The sequence below is a fragment of the Callospermophilus lateralis genome, chromosome 12, assembly GCF_048772815.1.
Source record: "Callospermophilus lateralis isolate mCalLat2 chromosome 12, mCalLat2.hap1, whole genome shotgun sequence".
Classification (NCBI taxonomy): Eukaryota; Metazoa; Chordata; class Mammalia; order Rodentia; family Sciuridae; genus Callospermophilus; species Callospermophilus lateralis.
The window spans coordinates 100,245,672-100,262,130 of record NC_135316.1 but is presented as its reverse complement, the minus strand read 5'-3'; the positions used below and the strand labels follow the sequence as shown (position 1 = coordinate 100,262,130).

At 39.4% G+C, this 16,459-nt stretch overlaps 1 protein-coding gene across 1 annotated transcript in view; it reads right to left on the bottom strand.

Moving 5' to 3' along the window:
- The window catches only part of Ubac2 (UBA domain containing 2), a 157,405-nt gene that overhangs the window by 130,393 nt on the left and 10,553 nt on the right, over nt 1-16,459 (bottom strand). Inside the window, exon 2 of the mRNA XM_076872130.1 lies at nt 622-749. Within this exon, the coding sequence (XP_076728245.1) occupies nt 622-749 (128 nt within the window). The remainder of the gene's footprint in view (nt 1-621; nt 750-16,459) is intronic.

Here is a 16,459-nt window from a genome sequence, read left to right as displayed (position 1 = left end):
AAGCAGGTTATACAGCACAATGTGTACCAACACTCCAACTCAGACAAGAAATGGACGCCAACATTTTCAATGAGCTCAGTACATAAATCTTGATAGTCACAGAGTCCTGCTCTTTTAGAAAACAAAAACTCACAACAATTTCCCTATTTGGTTTAACTAAAATCATAAAAATAATCATGAATTCACAATGTGTTGCAGCTGAAACACATCTAATCAAATATTCAAACTCAAGCAAATTTTGGAAAATGTTGAATATCCTGACATATACACAAATGTGTGTGTGTGTGTGTGTGTGTGTGTGTAATATAAACATTGTTTTAAAAATACCCTTAAAATTATAAATTGCCTTTCCACAAGTGAAAAGTTTCATTGAAACAAATGTGTCCTGCAAAAGGAAATAATGCAACTTTTTCATTATAATCTGCTTTGCTTGAGAGTATCAATAAATATAACTGGAAAATGAACTTATTAGTGGAATATTAATAATAAATAATATTTCTTACAAATTTGGGGGCTTTAAAGTACTAATAAATAAAAAAAAAAAAAGACAAATATGGAAGGGAAAAAAAAAAAAAAACCCTTCTCTCAGCCAGAGGCTAGAGGGCGATGAACAGCACTCACCTGGAAGTCGTTCTTGACTGCGTGGAGGTCATACACAAAGAACTTCTGACAGTGAGGCAGTAGGAGGGCCAGCAGAAGGGACAGGGCACTGGGGACCAGCAAAAGACTCTTAGACAGAGGTGCCTTGTCTGGGGAAAAAGAAATCACATTCAGGATGATTGTTCCTAAGATTTTAAAAACCATGTAGATCTAGAGCAAGCGAAGTCAATCTTCTGAATCAGAATGAAGACAAGTCCAGAAACTTTGATATTTAGTTCTTATTAAAACATCCACCTGCAGAAGTAAGCGACTAAAGGCCACTGGAAAACAAGAAGAATTCACTGGAGGGGCTTCACTCTCAGTTGGCTTTTATCTGAGACTGAAACAAGTCAACAGCCAGCCACCTCCACAGAACACTTTCAGAAATCTGGTACTGAAGTGAAAAGAAATACACTGTTTCCACCAGGTCAATCAGGAGACTCACATACAAAGACATTTGTTTTCAAAAAAGTAGAAAGAGGTTACAGTGTTAACACTGCTGATTATAGTGGCTTCCTGAGTTTTGCACTGTGAATACAAGACTCAAGCTGATTTTCCAAGAGAGCCTGTGTCACTTTTCCTTATCCTAAAAGCAGTCTGAGTTTGTGATAATTTGTTATAACAACAATGGGAGACTAATACAGTGACTGTGAATTTAAAAGGGAGAGAGAGACTAAGATACCCCAGAAGAAATAATGCTAGGGAAAAAAAAAATCTTCCTATTAAAGACTCTTAAGAGATATTTCATGACACTAAAAACAGATTAAAATACTAGAAACTCAGCCAATTAAAAGGTAATGGCAATTCACAAGATATAAATAATTAATCATAGATTATGCAAGAAGGCAGCCAACTCTGTTCAAACTACTCGATATATTTCTTACAAAGAAAATACTTATTCTCAATGTCAAATATTTTTAACAAGTTACAAGGCACTAGATATTAGTTTTACTATTTCTCATTTCTCTATATATTTTAAGAAATTTTTAAAGTTTAAAAAGACATTATTTCAATAAATTTTTTTAAAGGTCATGAAACTATCTAAATTTTTCCCACTATTATTAAAATAGCTTTGCCTGATTTCAGCCTATGGTCATTTTCATGGTCCCATACTCCCCTTGGGTGAGAACTGAGTGCATGCATGCATATGGATCTTCTTCCTAAAACATCACTTCAACATCGTCACTTTTCTGCTAGTTCCAAGACAGGATGACAAGCCCCTGAACTTATTCCCCAGACTTCACACTCTGGGCCCACCTGCATGACCTCTATTGGTGGGTCTGTGGAGCCTTTACTGGAACCAAACTACCCATCTCACTATCTCCTGAACACAAGAGGTTTCTGTTTCAGTGCTTTTGGAAAATTTTCTCTGGATTTAACATCTCAAATACTATCCACACTTTCCCAGCACAAATGCTCCCTTACATGCAGCCTTCAGATTACAGCTACGTCTCTACTTTCCTCCACCTTCCTCCACTGGCTGGTGAACCATTACAGCCTAAAGTACTTTTGCATCCTGCCTTCCCACTTGGTTCCATGTGGTTTGCCTCCCCAACTGCTTTCAAGAGTCCTGAAGGGAGACCACACACCTTCCCCTTCTCCCATCTGCCAGAAGAACCACACCTTCCCCCTTCTCCCATCCCTGGCCCAGAAGAAATACATATCACCCACCGGCGAAACCACAGAAGTATCACTCATGGGGACACTCTCAGATTGTGTCAGCACACTTTAAACTTATTCATAAGAAATTCCCTGGGGGTGGATTTACAGTTACAGTTGACACTGTGTGGTTCCTGCTTGTTTCAGAATAGCCCAACTGTTTCCTCTCTGGCAAGGTCCTGCACACTTCTAAACTGGAGCTACGAGAAAGGGGCTGCACTTTCTCTTCATTAAGGCACCATGGATCTAAAATTTCACAAGGCATACAGGAGGGCACCATGGCCAAGTGCATGACAACCAAAACTGTACTGAGTACAATGGGAGCCTCAGTTTCCTCACCTGCCAAAAGAGAACCTGCCTCAAAATAGCCACAAGAGAAAATGAAAGAATAAATAAATAGTGGTCAAATGGCTCCCACCAACCACGCCACAGCGGCACCCCAGGAGAGCAGGTTGCCCTCCCTGGGGAGGCTCCTCCTCATTCTGAAAGAGAGGGAGCAGGGCTGCTGCAGGCGCACCTGGAGGGGTCAGCAAGATCATACTTCCTTCTTCCACTTGGGCTCCATGGTCATTCCTGTCTCCTCCTTGCTACTCCTGAGTGACTCAACATGCCTGGACAAAGTCACCGCTGAACCAAAAGCCTTCCCTGCAAACTCATGATGGAGTCTCACACTCCCAGGCCACTCTACTGCTTCTCTCTAGGAAGTCTGGTCCCAGCTTATCTCGTGCCACTGGTGAATCACACATTCTTTTCCCCTCTGCCAGCACTCAAGATGGCTCAAGATGGTAGCACCACACAGCTTTTCCTTGCTGGGATAACATCAGCCTGATCCCAGAGCTAAAAACCATGTAGGGGAGACCCTCCCCCAACCCCATCCCTGGTGTCCACAGTGGAAACGTGGCATTGGTGAGGAGCAAACCTTGTTCTTGACACTCTGGAGTTGTTTGTTACTGTAGCATAACTTAGCCCCTCCTGCTTTCAGGGTAAGAGTGCTAGAGGGGAACAGGGGCATCTTTTCAGGTAGGGCAGTTAGGGGAAAGCCTTCTGATAAGCTGAGACTTGAGCTGAGCCCTCAGAAATGGGCTTTGCAGATAGCTGGGGGAACACCATTCCCAGCAGAGGGAAAAGCAAGTCCAAATGCTGAGAGGAAGGAACATACTCAATATGCAGCAAGGCCACCAGTTGGCTGAGAGCAGGATGAGTTCAAAGAAGTGTGGGAGCAAACAATGTAGCGCCAGGGAGGCTGTCACAGGGTTGTTAGCTTTTCCTCTAAGGGTGATGGGATGTTACATTGTTTTGTCCCCTCCCTCCCTCCCTTCCTTCCTTCATTCCTTTCTTTCTTCTCTCCCTGTCCCCCACCCCAGTACTGTGAACTGAACCCAGGGCCTTATGCATATTAAAGTAGCACTCCACCAGTGAGCTCTGCCTCCAGTCCACGATGCTTTTTCCCAGTACTGTGAACTGAACCCAGGGCCTTATGCATATTAAAGTAGCACTCCACCAGTGAGCTCTGCCTCCAGTCCACGATGCTTTAAGTAGAAGAATTTAAGTACAGGCATAACAACATCAGAAAAATAATGTTGCATGATCACTTCAGTTGCTAAATTGAGAAGAGATTACAGGAAGGAAGAGAAGAAAAAAGGAAGACCAGTCAGTAGGCTGTTCTGATAATGTAAGTAGGAGATAACTGTAGATGCATCTCGGGATGGAGATGCAGAAAGATGTCAGAATTAGGGTGTGTTTTGAAGGTACAGCAGGCAGGATTTGCTGAAAATTAGGAGAAAGTAGAGAAATTATGAGTCACACCAATGAGCAACTTGCCAAGTATAGAGATGGTCCCTTCTGGGTCACTGAGATGCTGTTTGCACCACACCTGCAAATCTGGGCCCATCTTGCAAAATGCTGCCATATCCACCTGCCCAGGCTCTACCAGTGCCATTCAATGAACCAGTCTGCAAACCATTACCAGCCCACAAGCAGGCAAGGAGTTTGTGCCAGAAAATCTATCAACACACTGCCTCTATCTGAGATAAAATCCTACTATGAAAAAAATGTCTTCAGAGCTAAACAGGTGCTGAGCTCAAATGTCACCTTATTTGTGTCCTCCCTGAGTGTCCTGACTTAACAGAAGGCTTAAGATAACACCAACTTAATTCAAGCTGACTGTAAGTTACACCATAAAATTTGGTTACACTAAAAAGGAAACACAACCAAGTTTATTTTAAAGATGTCATCAATTATAAGGCACATCCCAATTTACATCAGAATGTAAAAATCCTGTATTTAAGAACCAGAGAAATGTGTCCCTTTGCTTAGTGTCCATCTTCCCAACCTTCAGTACCACTGGGACATAAGCTTCTAGTAGGCAGCAGCTTAGTGTGGTGTGTTCACTGCCTCAGCAGCCCTCTGACCCTGACAGGACCCAGCTACTAAAGACCATCAATGCGTGTTTACCAAGTGGTAGGCAAGTGGCTGTAGAGCTGCCCAGGACCTTACAGGTAGGAACAGCTGTGGGGAGCCATTCCAAATGCATGCAGCTTTAAGTCCTGATGTACCACGGGCATCTGAAGATCACTGTAGTCTGGCACAGTAGTGCCATGACTAAGTGACTCAAGCTTTTCCTTGCTCGGATAACAAGGTGTGGCCCTAGGAGTAGGTGGCACCCAGAGCAGTTGAGCTATACTTACCTGTTCCTTTGTAATCCTACCCCTTGCCTCATTTGAAAGTCTTCTCCTCAATAAAAGGGTTCAGCACGTGTGCTCCTCTATCTCTTTCCATGGACCCCTAAGGTCAGAGGAGCCATCACAGAACCCAATGAAAAAGATATTTCTCTGTCTCTGTGATTATTTCATGCCAACCAGTTCACCTGGAGTGACCTGTTTAGTCGGGAACGTGATAAACAGCTAGTGTCCATTGACAGAGGGATGGATAAACAGATAATAGGCTGCACTCACACATACAGTAGAAATCAAATCAGCCTTAAAAAACAAGGTAATCCTGACCCACACCACATGTGGATGAGCCTTGAGGACAGCGTGCTCAGTGAAATAAACCTGTCACAGAAAGGCAAATATGACACGACTCCATTTATATAAGGTGCCTGCAGTGGTGAAATTCATGAAAACAAAGTAGAACTGTGGCTGTCCAAAGCAGCCAGGAACAAGGAATGAGGGAGTTATCACTTTATGTACAGAGTTACAGTTCTGCAAGTTGAAAAGAGTAGAGACTGCACAAAAGGACTGTACTTACTACTGAACTGTATGTTTCAAAATGGTTTATTATGTATATTTTGCCACAATTAAAAGTTAAAACTAGCTAGGTGTGGTGGTGCACACCTGTAGGCTGGAGAGGCTGAAGCAGGAGCATCACAAGTGCAAAGTCAGCTTGAGCAACTTGGCAAAAACCTCATTCAAAAATAAAACAAGAACCAAAAGGGCTGCAGATGTAGCTCAGTTGTAGAGTACCCATCTAACGTGCTCAAGGGCCTGGGTTCAACCCCAATACTGTAAGAAAAAATAAATAAATAAAAATAAACACTTACTGAATTATTAACTAATCCCATTTATACAACCATTTTAATTCTGTCTAGAACTAAACAAACCCCAAAAATAGATCTCATAAATCTGATAACTACCTTTAAAACCTCCTCTTAAGAGTGAAAAAATCAGGGGTCTGGGGATGTGGCTCAGTGGTAAAGCACTTGCCTAGCATGTATGAGGCACTGCGTTTGATTCTGAGTACCACATACAAATAAATGAATAAAATAAAGGTCCATCAACATCTAAAAAAAATTTTTTTTTAAATGAAGAAGAAGAGTGAAAAATCAGATCCCTAACATTCATGTGAAAAGCAACAACATAAAAACATCCTGGAAGCCTCACATCACAGGATGAGCAGTATTACTAAGGACAGCAGGATTTACTGATCAACTAGAGATCTCTGTATGTTACTTTTTGAAAATTTTACTTTAAAAAAAAAAAAACTAAACAATTCTACTTAATACACACTTGAGAGAAAGTTACAACTATAACTTATTTTGAAATGCATCAAAAAGTAAGGTGAACTTATCAAACAAATAGAGGGATGGATATTTGGTAACTAAATCAGTGAAATGTTCACTGTAGAGGCTGAGTTGTGGCTCAGTGGTAGAGCACTTGCCTTGCACATGCGGGACTCTGGGTTCGATCCTAAGCACCACATAAAAATAAATAAGTGAAATAAAGGTATTGTGTCCAACTACAACTAAAAAAACAAATATAAATAAATAAATAAATATGTTAATTGTAGAATCTAGGTGGTGGGTCCATGGATGTTTGTTGTACCACTCTTTTCAACTTTTCTGTATGTTTAAATTTTTAATAATTAAAACACTGGATAGAAGTACACAGTGAAAACTGATAAAACTGGGCTGGGGATATAAAACTGAGGTAGAACACTTGCCTAGCATCCGTGAATCCCTGGGTTTGACCCCTCACCCCCAGCACACACACAAAAAGTATTCTTAAAAACAAACAAAAAATACTGATAAAACTGAAATAAGAAACAGATAAATCCACAAATACAGATGGAAGCTTCAACATTCCTCTCTCAGTAACTGACAATATACATAGAAAAATCACCATTATGAACTGAATGTGTCTACCTAAAATTCACATGCTGAAGCCTTAACCCCAGTGTGACTGTACTTGGAAAGCATCCTCGTAGCAGTGTTTAAGGTTCAGTGAGGGGGACACAGATAAGGCCCTAATCCAGTCTGATAGACGTCCTTATGAGAGGATGAGACACCAGGAATATGTGCTCATGGAGGAAAGGCCATGTGAGGACACAGGACAGATGTCTGCAAGCCAAGGACAGAGGCCTCCAGAGAGGCCTCCCAACTCCTGTACCTTGGACTTCAGCTCCAGAACTGTGAGAAAATTAACTTCTATTATTTTAAGCTACTTTGTGGTGTTTTGTTATGGCGCTCAAGCGGACTCATACGACATATAAGAATACAGAAGACCTAAAAAACACCATTAACCAACTTAACCATATAACACTCCACCCAACAACAGCAAGTTACACTTTTTTTCAAATGCACACGGTATATCTAGGTATATCTACCAACACTGGCCACCTACTGGACCATAAAGGACACCTCAACCAATGTAATGTGAACTTACACAAAGCAGGTTCCCTGACCACAACAGAATCAAGCTAAACCAATAGAGATTGATGGAAAAATCCTCCAACTATGTGAATAGCACATTTCTACATAATATCTGGGTCAAAAAGGAAGTTGCAAGGGAAATTAGAGTATTTTTTAAATAGAATGCAAAATGAAAGTACAGTCAAAATTTGTGGACTTCAATCAAAATAGTGCTTACAGGGAAGCTTATCTCACTCACTAAATGCTTATAATAGGTAGAAAAAATAACCTCAAATAATAATGCAAGTTGCAATCATTTAAAAATTAGAAAAAGAACAAATTAATCCATAAGCAAGCAGACAGAATGAAATAATAAGAACAGAAATCAATGAAACAGAAAAATCAGAATATAGTAAGAGAAAAATTAGTGAAACTAAAAAGCTGGCTCTTTGAGAGAAATCAATGAATTTTGATAAACTTCTTACAAGACTGAAAAGAAGAGAGAAGACTCAATTACCAACATCACTACAGAGCTCAGAAACATTATAAGTATAATCTTTCAAAATAACAAGAACCTATATAATGTCACTACATACTTTAAAAATTGTTAAAATGGTAAATTTTATATTATCATAACTAAAATAAATTTTAAAGGATTAGAGGGAATACTAGGAACAAATTCAAGCTCAAAAATTTGACATTGTGAATAAAATAAATTCCTTGGAAGACACAATCTACCAAAGCTCAATCAAGAATAAATGACTAATTTAAACAGTCCTATAGACATTATAAAACTGAATTCATAGTTTAAAAAGTCTTCAAAGAAAACTCCAAGATTGATGGCATCACTGGAGAACTCTACCAAGCATTTAACAGAAAAGAATAACAATTCTACACAAGCACTTTCTTTTTTTTTTTTTTAATTTTATTTGTTTGTTTGTTTGTTTATTTTTGCGGTGCTGGGGATTGAACCCAGGGCATTTTGAATGCAAGGCAAGCACTCTGAGCTATATCCCCAGCCCACAAGCACTTTCTCAACACTTCCCAAATCATTTTATGAAGCCAACATTATGATTATACCAAAATCAGAAAAAAAGGAAAAATAATGGATCAAGATTCCCACCAGAGGCCCGTTTATACCTCCTTCTCCCGTTACCCAAACTGCTCTTGCCATGGCCAGCTTATTCGTATCCTTTAGTCAAAATTGTGCTTACTTTTGTTACACCAAAAAATCACCATTATGAACTGAATGTGTCCACATCCAGTGACTGGGATTGTGGCTCAGCAGTAGAGTGCTCGCCTACTACAGGTGAGGCACTGGATTCGATCCTCAGCACCACATAAAAATAAATAAATAAAAATAAAGGCATTGTGTCCTCCTACAACTAAAAAAAAAAAAAAAAAAAATTTTAAAGTTCCTTTATGAACACAGATGCAAAAAAAAAAAAAAAAAAAAAAAAAGCCAAGTCAAATCCAACAACATATACAAAGAACAGTACACTGACCAAATGAAGTTTACACTGGGAATGCAAAGCAAATCAATGTAATTCACCATATCCATAGATTAAAGGAAAATGTACTATGAAACCCTGTTCAGGTTCTGACCAATCATCTGTTTATTCTATGAAACTAATTTTTTTGTCAATTCATGAGGCAAAAGTGGTCTCTTACTGTTGTGTGGTTAATGACAAGGCTGTCCCCTTTGCTCTAACCTCACCACCACTAATACTAACCAACATTTATTGAGCAGTTGTCAATGGTGAAGTACTAAGCACAATATTTCATATTACTACCTGGCTCCTGACACTGATTCCCACCAGAGGCCCATTTACACCTCCTTCTCCCATTACCCAAACTGCTCTTGCCAAGGCCAGCTTATTTGTATCCTTTAGTCAAAATTGTGCTTACTTTTGTTACACAGGCCACCATTTTGAATGGAAATATAAAAACATTACAGTCTGGGAAGGGGGCAGCACAGAGTGGTGGGTACTTTTTAAATGAGGAACTTATCAAAAATTTTAAACATATCGTGCATAATGGCACACACCTATATACCAGCAACTCTGGAGGCTGAGCCAGAAGGATTACAAGTTCAAGACCAACCTCAGCAGCTTAGCAAGGCCCTAAGCAACTTTTGAGAACCTGTCTCAAAATAAAAAATAAAAAGGACTGGGGACATGGCTTGGTGGTTAAGCATCTCTGGCTTCAATCCCATAAAAAAATTTTTTTAAACATGCATACATACTGATTCCAGAAAATCTATGTCTAGAAATTTAGCCCAAAGTAATTATCATGGACATACACAAAGATTTTTCTATAAAGACGTTCATCACAGCATTGTCTATAATGGTGAAAAGACTAGAAACAACCTGAATATCCAATAGGAAAATGGATAAATTATGTTCTATCTTAAAATGGAATAATATTCAATGCTAAGAAATAGGATGTAGGCAAATATTTCATGCCTAGCAAAGATGTTCCTAAAACAATATTTCTAGTGGTATTATCATATAATACTTTTTAAAAAATATTTACATAAATATAAGCTTTTTAAAGCAGCTATCAAAACATTAACAGTGGTAATTTCTGATCTACTCATGGGAGATTTTAACTCTTTACACACATCTGTTTTTCAACTAGTTACTAATTGAGGAAAAAGGTTCATTAAATTCTAATGTGTTGAGATAGGGCAAGTCACTAGCAATCTTCCTGTCCGTAAGTGCAGTCAGGAAGTGGGTCACACACAAACAGGAGGTTAAAAAAAAGTCACTTTTCTGCAAGAGTTCCTTCTACCTTCGAAAATATCAATGCCAAAAACTTTAAGCATAACAGACAATAAATCAATCTAAAAGTGCAAAGCATCTATAGCAAAGATAATATAAAACACCAAAGATTTCCTTTTGGGTCATTCATCTCTTATTTCTCTTTTGTGACCAAAGTACACCGCCAATTCTTTGTGGCGGTGAATATCAGGCTTAGGGGATAAAGTAAAACAGTGACTACAGGAGATGTGAAGGCTAAGAGCATTTTCCAGGTAAACCACCTTGGTGAGTCCTTGGAGTAGTGTAGAGGCAGGATCACCAACCCACCTAGGAAAGCAAAGAGGCTATAAAGATTCAGTGACTTGGCCAACATCATAACTCGTTAGCAGAGGGGCTGGTATTGAACCCAGTTTTGCCTGATGGTAAGAAACAAAGTTTTCCCTAATACATAACAAGAAAATAAAACTTTATATACCATGTTAATACTTAAAATGCATTTTTGTAGCAATTCCTCTCCTAGTTGTATGCCCAAGAGAACTAAAACAGGTATTCAAACAAAAAGCTATACACAAATGTTTAAAGCAGCATTATTATGATTGGCAAAAGTGGAAACAACCCAATGTCCACCAACAAAGGAATGAGTAAATGAAGTGTGCTATGTGGATGAACCTTGAGAACATTATGCTAACTCACTGCAGATTCCATGCGTATGAAATATCCAAAATTTTAAAATCCACACAAACAGAAAACAGATCAATGGTGGGCAAGTGCAGGAGGAACTGCTTAATGAGTACTGGGTTCTCTGTGTGGTGGGGAAATTATGGTGGTTTCTGTTAATTGCTCAACAATATTAATGTACCAGAAGCTAGTAAGTGTACACTGCAAATTTGGTTATGTGATAGTTACCTGAATAAAAGGCTCATTTTCTGGGTCCTGAAGACACTAACCACAGGTTCTGCAAAGCTCAGTCATGTGGGCTCTTAGAGAAGCATTCTAGCTGAAAACACGGTGAGGGCAGCAACCCAGCAACTCTGCCCACCCCATGAGTCTGGCATGTAAAACACAGACAGAAACCTAGTGTGGTTCACACCCTTGAGAGAAGGGGCCACATATCCTACCACAGTGCTGGTCTCCCTGACTCTGACTGGTTAACTACTTGGTGAGCTTCTCAGGGTTCTCACAGGAATGGGGTGATATGGCATCTCATGAAGTGACTTTCTTAAAAGCTTTTCATCAAAAAAGAACTAAATCAAAAATGCAGTAAGTCACATCTTGTGTGGGTCACCTTCTACTTCCATCACAATTCACTTCCAAGAAGAAACCTCATAGAACTCACCTCCACTGACCACTCTAGGGAAGAACATGTGCCCTCCGGTGGCCATCTCCACAAGGACCTCAGTAAGACTGCCCAGGGTCAAAAGTCCCCATTTGTCTTTGCTATACCCATTTCCCTTACAGTGTTAGAAGTAAAACGCTGAAAGCCACCCATGAATTGCCTCCTGTCCCTTATGCCCTGGGGAGAACTCAATGACACTGGGCACCTGCACACTGACCATTCCTCAGGCAGGTTCCCCACATAACTGGGCAGAGGGCCTGGCTCAGGAAGGTGGCCAACAGACACTTGTTATTGTACCAGTGGCTATAAAGTATCAGGAAGATAATCAGAAGAAAGTGCTAAGAAGTCTCCAAGAAAAAAAGAAAAGTCAGGAAGATGAGTTTGACTTCTAGATACAAAAATGTGTTCCACATCTAAATATTTTGTATGAATGGGAGTGGCATCAAAATTTAAAAAGGAAGCTCTGAAACAGGGTTGAGGAGGCTTGCACACCGAGAAAAGCACTTCAAATCTGCAAGGCCCCGACTAGGGCATCAGGCACCTACATTTGTATTTTGGTCCTGCCACCGTGCTGGACACTAGTGCACCGCGCTGGACACTCCTCAGGGAGATTTTATACCAACATTAACCTTTTCATTAAATGCAAAACAGCAGTAATTGTTAAAAGTGCTAATTAGACAAGACATATAATTATAATGAAATAACTTTAAAAACCAAGGGGGTAAGAAAATTATGAATATTACATATAAATGTGGGATAAATTGTTCAACAGTAGGCGCAACTCTGAAAAAAATCAGGAAGTCCATGGAAAGCTCTGAACTTGTGCAATAAATCATCAGGAAAAAAATATATAATTTTAAAATATGGAAACATATGGTTACTGACAAGAAAATATGTCGTAAATCTCAGTGCCAGAGGAGGCCAGGCATTATCAGAGCAAAAGGGGAAGTCCACAGCAAGTCCAGCGCATGCTCAGCAAGTTGCTGGAATGTAACTGTTCCTCCCTAATGTCGCCCTGTCACCCACCCCAGGAAAGAAGAAACGTGCGCTTCTGTGAGAATACCCCATTTTAAAGTGCTGGCAAACAACTCTCTTCCCCAACCCCTCCCCACCACACACACAGAGACCTGTGTGGCCTTCTTGTCCCTAACTTCGGCTTAGAGAAGCATCAGAGAGGTGGACATCTATCAACAATCTGATTTACAAGGGGACTGAGCCGTCAGGCCATGTGCAGTGAAAGTGCTGCCAGTTCAGCCTATGGCAAGCCAGGGATGGTTCCAGGTAGACAAAGACCAAGCAAAGGATGCCCTTTGCCACAGCAAGGCTGACAGAGCTACAAAGACATGCACAGGACATCCGACAAGATCCACAGGAGGGGGCTGCATGCTTCTACAGATTTCTAATGTAGATTATGGTGGTCTATCAGGGAAAACAAGGCAGACAAAACACAAGCTCTGATGATATAAGGGACCTGTCCCATTCCTATCCGATGAAAAAGTGTAAGAGAACCAAGCTGAAGCTTTCAGTCTGGGCTTCTATGTGGCCATTCAGCACATTTTGTGAGTAGATGATGGACTCAAAGCTGCTGAGCACTTCCAAGCACTGGTGCTGAGAAAACCAGCTGGCTGGAGAGGAGGGAAAGTCCCATTTAAATCCCAAACGTCGGGTCTAAAAGGCGTGCAGAGTCCAAAGAAGCAATGAAACCAAAAAGATTGCCAGACAGAATTCCAGTTTAAAACAGCTGAGTCAGGACACCTGTCCACTCTTCCTTCCTTCCAAATCTGTACTGGAATAAAAGAATCCCCAAGACACCAGAGCAATGTGTCTGCTCAAATGCATCCTGGGAACTAACCAATAAATACCAAAGCCAGAGAGAAGCATGAGTGATCACTGGAAAGTTCAGAGCATTTTTCAAGCAGCCATTTCCACAGGAGAATCGCCATCTCTGCCAAGTCCTCACGTACCCATCCTATTATTTAGTGTTTTTCTTTAAGTCACCTTACTATTATTTACATAAAGAAATGTATTTCAAAGGAAGTTTATATATCACTGTCACAAATGGAAAACAAGTGTCACTTTGTAATCAGTAGGTGGTATCCACAAAAAATAAATACTAATAACAGAATAAAGTTATTAAATTCTAAATAATATTGTTACTGACAGAAAAACCTGGGCCTGCTTACTGTTCTCTTTGTTATGATGAGAAACCATCTGTTATTAGAGAGGCATTCAAGATTCTTCTCTTTAATATAATCAGGATCAAAAAAAAAAAAACTGAATGATAACCAGGACTAAAATAAACTGAATGATAATATAATCAGGACTGAAAAAAATGCACAGTGTTCACTGCTGGATCCAACAGCATTTGAAGTCATTTAATTCCAGTAGAATTAAAGCCACTGATCACATGTCATCAGGGCAGCTGGACCTTCCATAAAACCACATCCCCAAGTCCATTCTTTCACATTCTTTTTAACCAACAGCCATTCATTCCACCATTCCACCACCCAAACAGGAAAGGGGCTGGATAAAATCCTACAAATTATCTGCAAAAGAAGGGAGCAATGTACTTGAGGACAGGGTTAGAAGCCAAGTAGAAGAGAACTTGGGGTAACTTCAATCTTCCACAAGAGATCAGAGAATGAGGTGACAGGGAATGGAGGATGGGGTAAGGACAGCTTTACTCAGGAAATAAATCCACAAAAAGAGCCAAGCCCACCTAATTTTGACAACTGCAGGGGTCCTCACAGTGTCTACTAGCCACCTATGCACCCTACCTGTTCGCTCTATGGAAACCACCTATTCCTGCATACTGAAAAAGGTCTGCAGTCAGCCCTGCCACTTAAGGTATGGGCCTCCCTCAGGATTAAAAAAAAAAAAAAAAAAAAAAAAAATCTATCCTTAAACAAGGATACCCACATTAGGTACTTAAGAAAGAATCCATTCATTCAGTACTGTACAAGAATGGCCAAGAAGGGACCCAGCAAGTTCAGCACCTGTGTCCTTATATGAAAAAAGTTTACTCCAAGAGGATAACAAGGAAAAAAGAACAACGGTGCCAGGACAAAAATGATGCAGGATTTAAGAAACAACAGTAGCTGAGTGTGAACTTAAAAGTAATGAAGACACTTCAAAGGACATTCAGACTCCCTGAAGCAGCACAAGTTTCCTAAGCAAGGACTTTATTTCCTTCTGTAAATCCAATCTCAAGCCTTGATTCCACAGTAAATATACAATCATAGTAATGCCAGCAGAGCTATTGGTTTTGCCATATAAAAATCAACCCATAAACAAAGTATAAAAGGCTTATCATTACAGAACAGATGATAAACACATACAGCATGTGTGTAAACGGAAATAAGGATGCAGAGTAGAAGAGGTATACTTGTTTCCTAGGTTAATTTCTCATTTTCATAGCAGAGTCTACTGAGTATGCCAAAAATTGGTAAATCAAACGTGGGGATGTTGTCCATTGTTTACAATTTTTTTATAAAGGTAGCTAAAACAAGTGGTACAAACCAAAACTGAAAGATGAATGGCTAATAAAAATGAAACAGGCCAAGTGTAGTGATGCATACCTATAATCCCAGCAGCTCAGGAAGGTGAGGCAGGAGGATCCAGAGTTCAAAGCCAGCTGCAGCGAAAACAAAGCGCCAAGCAACTCAGTGAGACCCTGTCTCTAAATAAAATACAAAAAGGGCTGGGGATATGGTTCAGTGATCAAGTGCCCCTGAATTCAATCCACAGTACCAAAAAAAAAAGTTAAAAGCGATCCCCAGCACCACCCAAAAAAAAAAAAAAAAAAAGCAAAATAAAGGCATTGTGTCCATCTACAACTAAAAATATTTTTTATAAAAAGATTCTCAGCACCACATACAAATAAAATAACCTATTGACAAAAATTATTAAAAATAATTATGCTCATTGTTATAAAAGTTTGGTGAGAAACACATGCTCCTAGACTGGTAAAAGCATAAAACCAAACAGCCTTTTGGAAGAATTTGGCAATACAGATCGAGAGCTTCACAATGCTGTGACCTATAACTCCACGTTAGTGTTGATTTCCTTGGGACCAAATCAAAGATGTGATCATAACCTACTTATAGAGATATTCAACTTAACATGATTTCTCAATGGGAAAATACTGGGGCGGGGGGAAACATTTTAGTCTGATAAAACATTATAATCAATAACGAATGATTTTTTGTACATTTTATGCTCAAAGACAATGTTGGGAGAACACAAAATGTACATTCAAATGCCGTTTCTATATAAAACCAAATATACATAGATTATACATACATATATGTGTGTATGTATCTCTGTGTGTTTGAGAGAAGAAAGCAAACTCACGCATGGCAAAGATCAGGAGAATAAGAACTAAGCTATCAATGCTGGTCATCCACATGGAACAGTAACTATGTGAGACTGGTCTTTTCTGTTATATATATTTGTATAATTTCTTTTTTAAAATATTTTTTAGTTGTTGATGAACAACTATTTTATTTTATTTGTATGTGGTGCTGAGAATCGAACCTAGTGCCTCATGAATGCTAGGCAAGTGCTCTACCACTGAGTCACAACCCCAGCCCCTATTTGTATAATTTCTGTATTTTTTTCAGCAAGCATGATTCGGTTTTGTAATTACACAAAATTTTAAGTTTATTTTGAAGATTGTTAATGACATGGATAAATGCATTTAAGAAGGTTAAATGAAAAAAGCAGAAAACAAAATTAGCCCTAATTTTGCTTTTTAAAAATGTTTACATAAACACACACACAAAGTGAAAATTTGCACAACAGCAATATATAAACAAAGATCGAGTCTGGACAGTACAAATTGAAATTTATGTTTCTTCCTTATATTTTATTTTTCATTCCCAGTAAGTTTCAGAAACTTACTGAGTTAATAAAGTTAAAACAACTTTCTTTTGT